The following is a 2,500-nucleotide window of genomic DNA, read 5'->3' on the forward strand; positions in this document are numbered from 1 at the left end:
TGTTTTTGAAGGTCTTCTCTGAGTGGTTGCACCAGGACAAGTCATCGACTCTTTCTTTTCAACGCTTTTTTCAACGGTTGAAATAGCAGGGGAGCCTGAGGGTCAATGCGAACGGACAAGTCTTCTTGCGAACGATGGGTTTGGCTACTTGTGGACGACGGGCGCAATAGCCGAGTGGTTAAAGCGTTGGACTTTCAATCTGAGGGTCCCGGGTTCGAATCACGGTGACGGCGCCTGGTGGGTAAAGGGTGGAGATTGTTACGATCTCCCAGGTCAACATATGTACAGACCTGCTAGTGCCTGAACCCCCTTCGTGTGTATATGCAAGCAGAAGATCAAATACGCACGTTAAAGATCCTGTAATCCATGTCAGCGTTCGGTGGGTTATGGAAACAAGAACATTCCCAGCATGCACACCCCCGAAAGCGGAGTATGGCTGCCTATATGGCGGGGTCAAAACGGTCATACACGTAAAAGCCCACTCGTGTGCATACGAGTGAACGTGGGAGTTGCAGCCCACTAACGCAGAAGAAGAAGAAGAAGAAGGCTGCTTGTGGACAATTGAAACAGAAGTAGGTCTTGAACTGATGAGACATGACACATCATTGGAACTCCGAACATGGTCAAAGTGATGATTAATAAGTAACATCTCATGACATTTTGTTTTATTTGTTTGTGTCTGGTATGTGTAACTTTGCATGCGTGTCCTATAAAGCGTGTTACAGTTTTAATTGACATTAGAACTGATTCCGATTATGATTCTGATCAAGCATTATACAGGCTGGGCAGCAAGGTCTGTCTGGAAGGACATGACGTAAAATCATATGACGTATACATACCCCATGTGCGTCACCAGAGAGAATGATGAAGGCGTCAATCCTCATGCGGGACATTTCCGCTCGCAGGTCAGCCAAACGCTGTGTTGTGTTTACTCGGGTGGCGGGCCATTGCTGACCACACACACACACACACACACACACATCATAAAAAAGTCAATCCTTTGACTCTACGGGGCATTAGCAATAATTATATTCCCTACATAATAAAAACACATTAACATTCAAGTGAGCAAGTTCATTTGATGATATTTTTAAAGCAATAAAATTAGTATTCCGACAGTCAATCTAAGACATGGTATCAGTGACAGAATAAATAAAAGAGCAGGTAATCTAACAACCTTTCCCTTTATGATATTTCCCAGCTTGAAACACACTCCAGCCACCCCCTGCTTTGAGTAAATCACACACACACACACACACACACACACACACACACACTCAACAACAAAATATAACCCTTTGACTCCATAGGGCATTAGCAACATACTCCTTACTTAAAGAAAACACTAACATTCAACTTCAAGTGAGCAAATTCATTTGATGATTTTATAAAGTAATCAAATAGACATTCTGACAGTCATTCTAACACATGGAACCAGTGATAAAATAAAGATACGAGTACGTACTATCCATCAACCTTTCCCTTTATGAATTTCCCAGCTTGGAACACACTACCAACAACCAAACAACAACAACAAAACACACACGCAACCCCCCCACCCCCACCCCAAAAAACAACAACAACAACAAACAAACAAGCAAACAAAAACAACGACCAAACAAACAAAAACCCGATAAAAACCAAAGCAAACACCCTCGTGAAGTCTCCAGCCAATCATAATGCACTCCCACAGAAACCATCACCATTCTTTGTGATTCCCCTGTCTCCGCCTCTCGTACCCACTTTCTTACCTGCCCGAATTTCACACACACACACACACACACAGACACACAGACACACACAGACACATACACACACAGACACACACACACACACAAATCGGTTATGACAGAGTAATAAGAGACAGAGAGACAGACAGAGACAGAGAGAGAGAGAGAGAGGGAGCCTACGCTGTCATGAATCATACCAAGTTCCCAGTGGGGTTAACTCTCTCCATACGAACGGCGAAAGAGACGACGTTAACAGCGTTTCTCCCCAATTACCACCATCAAAATATTACAAGCGGAAGGCTCTTACACTGAAGAGGTGAATGTTGACAAAGAATACCACAATTCTTACGACGGAAGCTAAAGGTTGGGTCATTCAGACACCCACTGGACATCCGAGGGGTCTGTGTAGAGGAGAACAGAGGACTGGCCGTACTGAGTGAGTTAACCAACGATCTAACCATGGTGTCAGCACACGTGATGCATTCTTTTGTACGGTGCCAAATCACAGTGGGTTGGCAAATTGTGCGCTGCATACAAACAGTGTGTGTGTGTGTGTGTGTGTGTGTGTGTGTGTGTGTGTGTGTGTGTGTGTCTGTGTGTTGTGTGTGTGTGTGTGTGTGTGTGTGTGTGTGTCTGTGTGTTGTGTGTGTCTGTGTGTGTCTGTGTGTGTGTCTGTGTGTGTGTGTGTGTGTGTATGTGTCTGTGTGTGTGTGTCTGTGTGTGTGTGAGTGTGTGTGTGTGTGGCTGTGTGTGCGTGTGTGTGTGTGTGT

General features: G+C 44.7%; 1 protein-coding gene across 2 annotated transcripts in view; it reads right to left on the bottom strand.

The window, feature by feature from the left end:
* Positions 1 to 2,500, bottom strand: part of LOC143283162 (xaa-Pro aminopeptidase 1-like) — a 65,214-nt gene that overhangs the window by 48,674 nt on the left and 14,040 nt on the right. For both annotated transcript variants that reach the window (XM_076589317.1, XM_076589315.1), the window contains exon 3: positions 840 to 950. In XM_076589317.1, the coding sequence (XP_076445432.1) occupies positions 840 to 950 (111 nt within the window). The remainder of the gene's footprint in view (positions 1 to 839; positions 951 to 2,500) is intronic.

This window comes from Babylonia areolata, chromosome 6, assembly GCF_041734735.1.
Source record: "Babylonia areolata isolate BAREFJ2019XMU chromosome 6, ASM4173473v1, whole genome shotgun sequence".
NCBI classification, from domain to species: domain Eukaryota; kingdom Metazoa; phylum Mollusca; class Gastropoda; order Neogastropoda; family Buccinidae; genus Babylonia; species Babylonia areolata.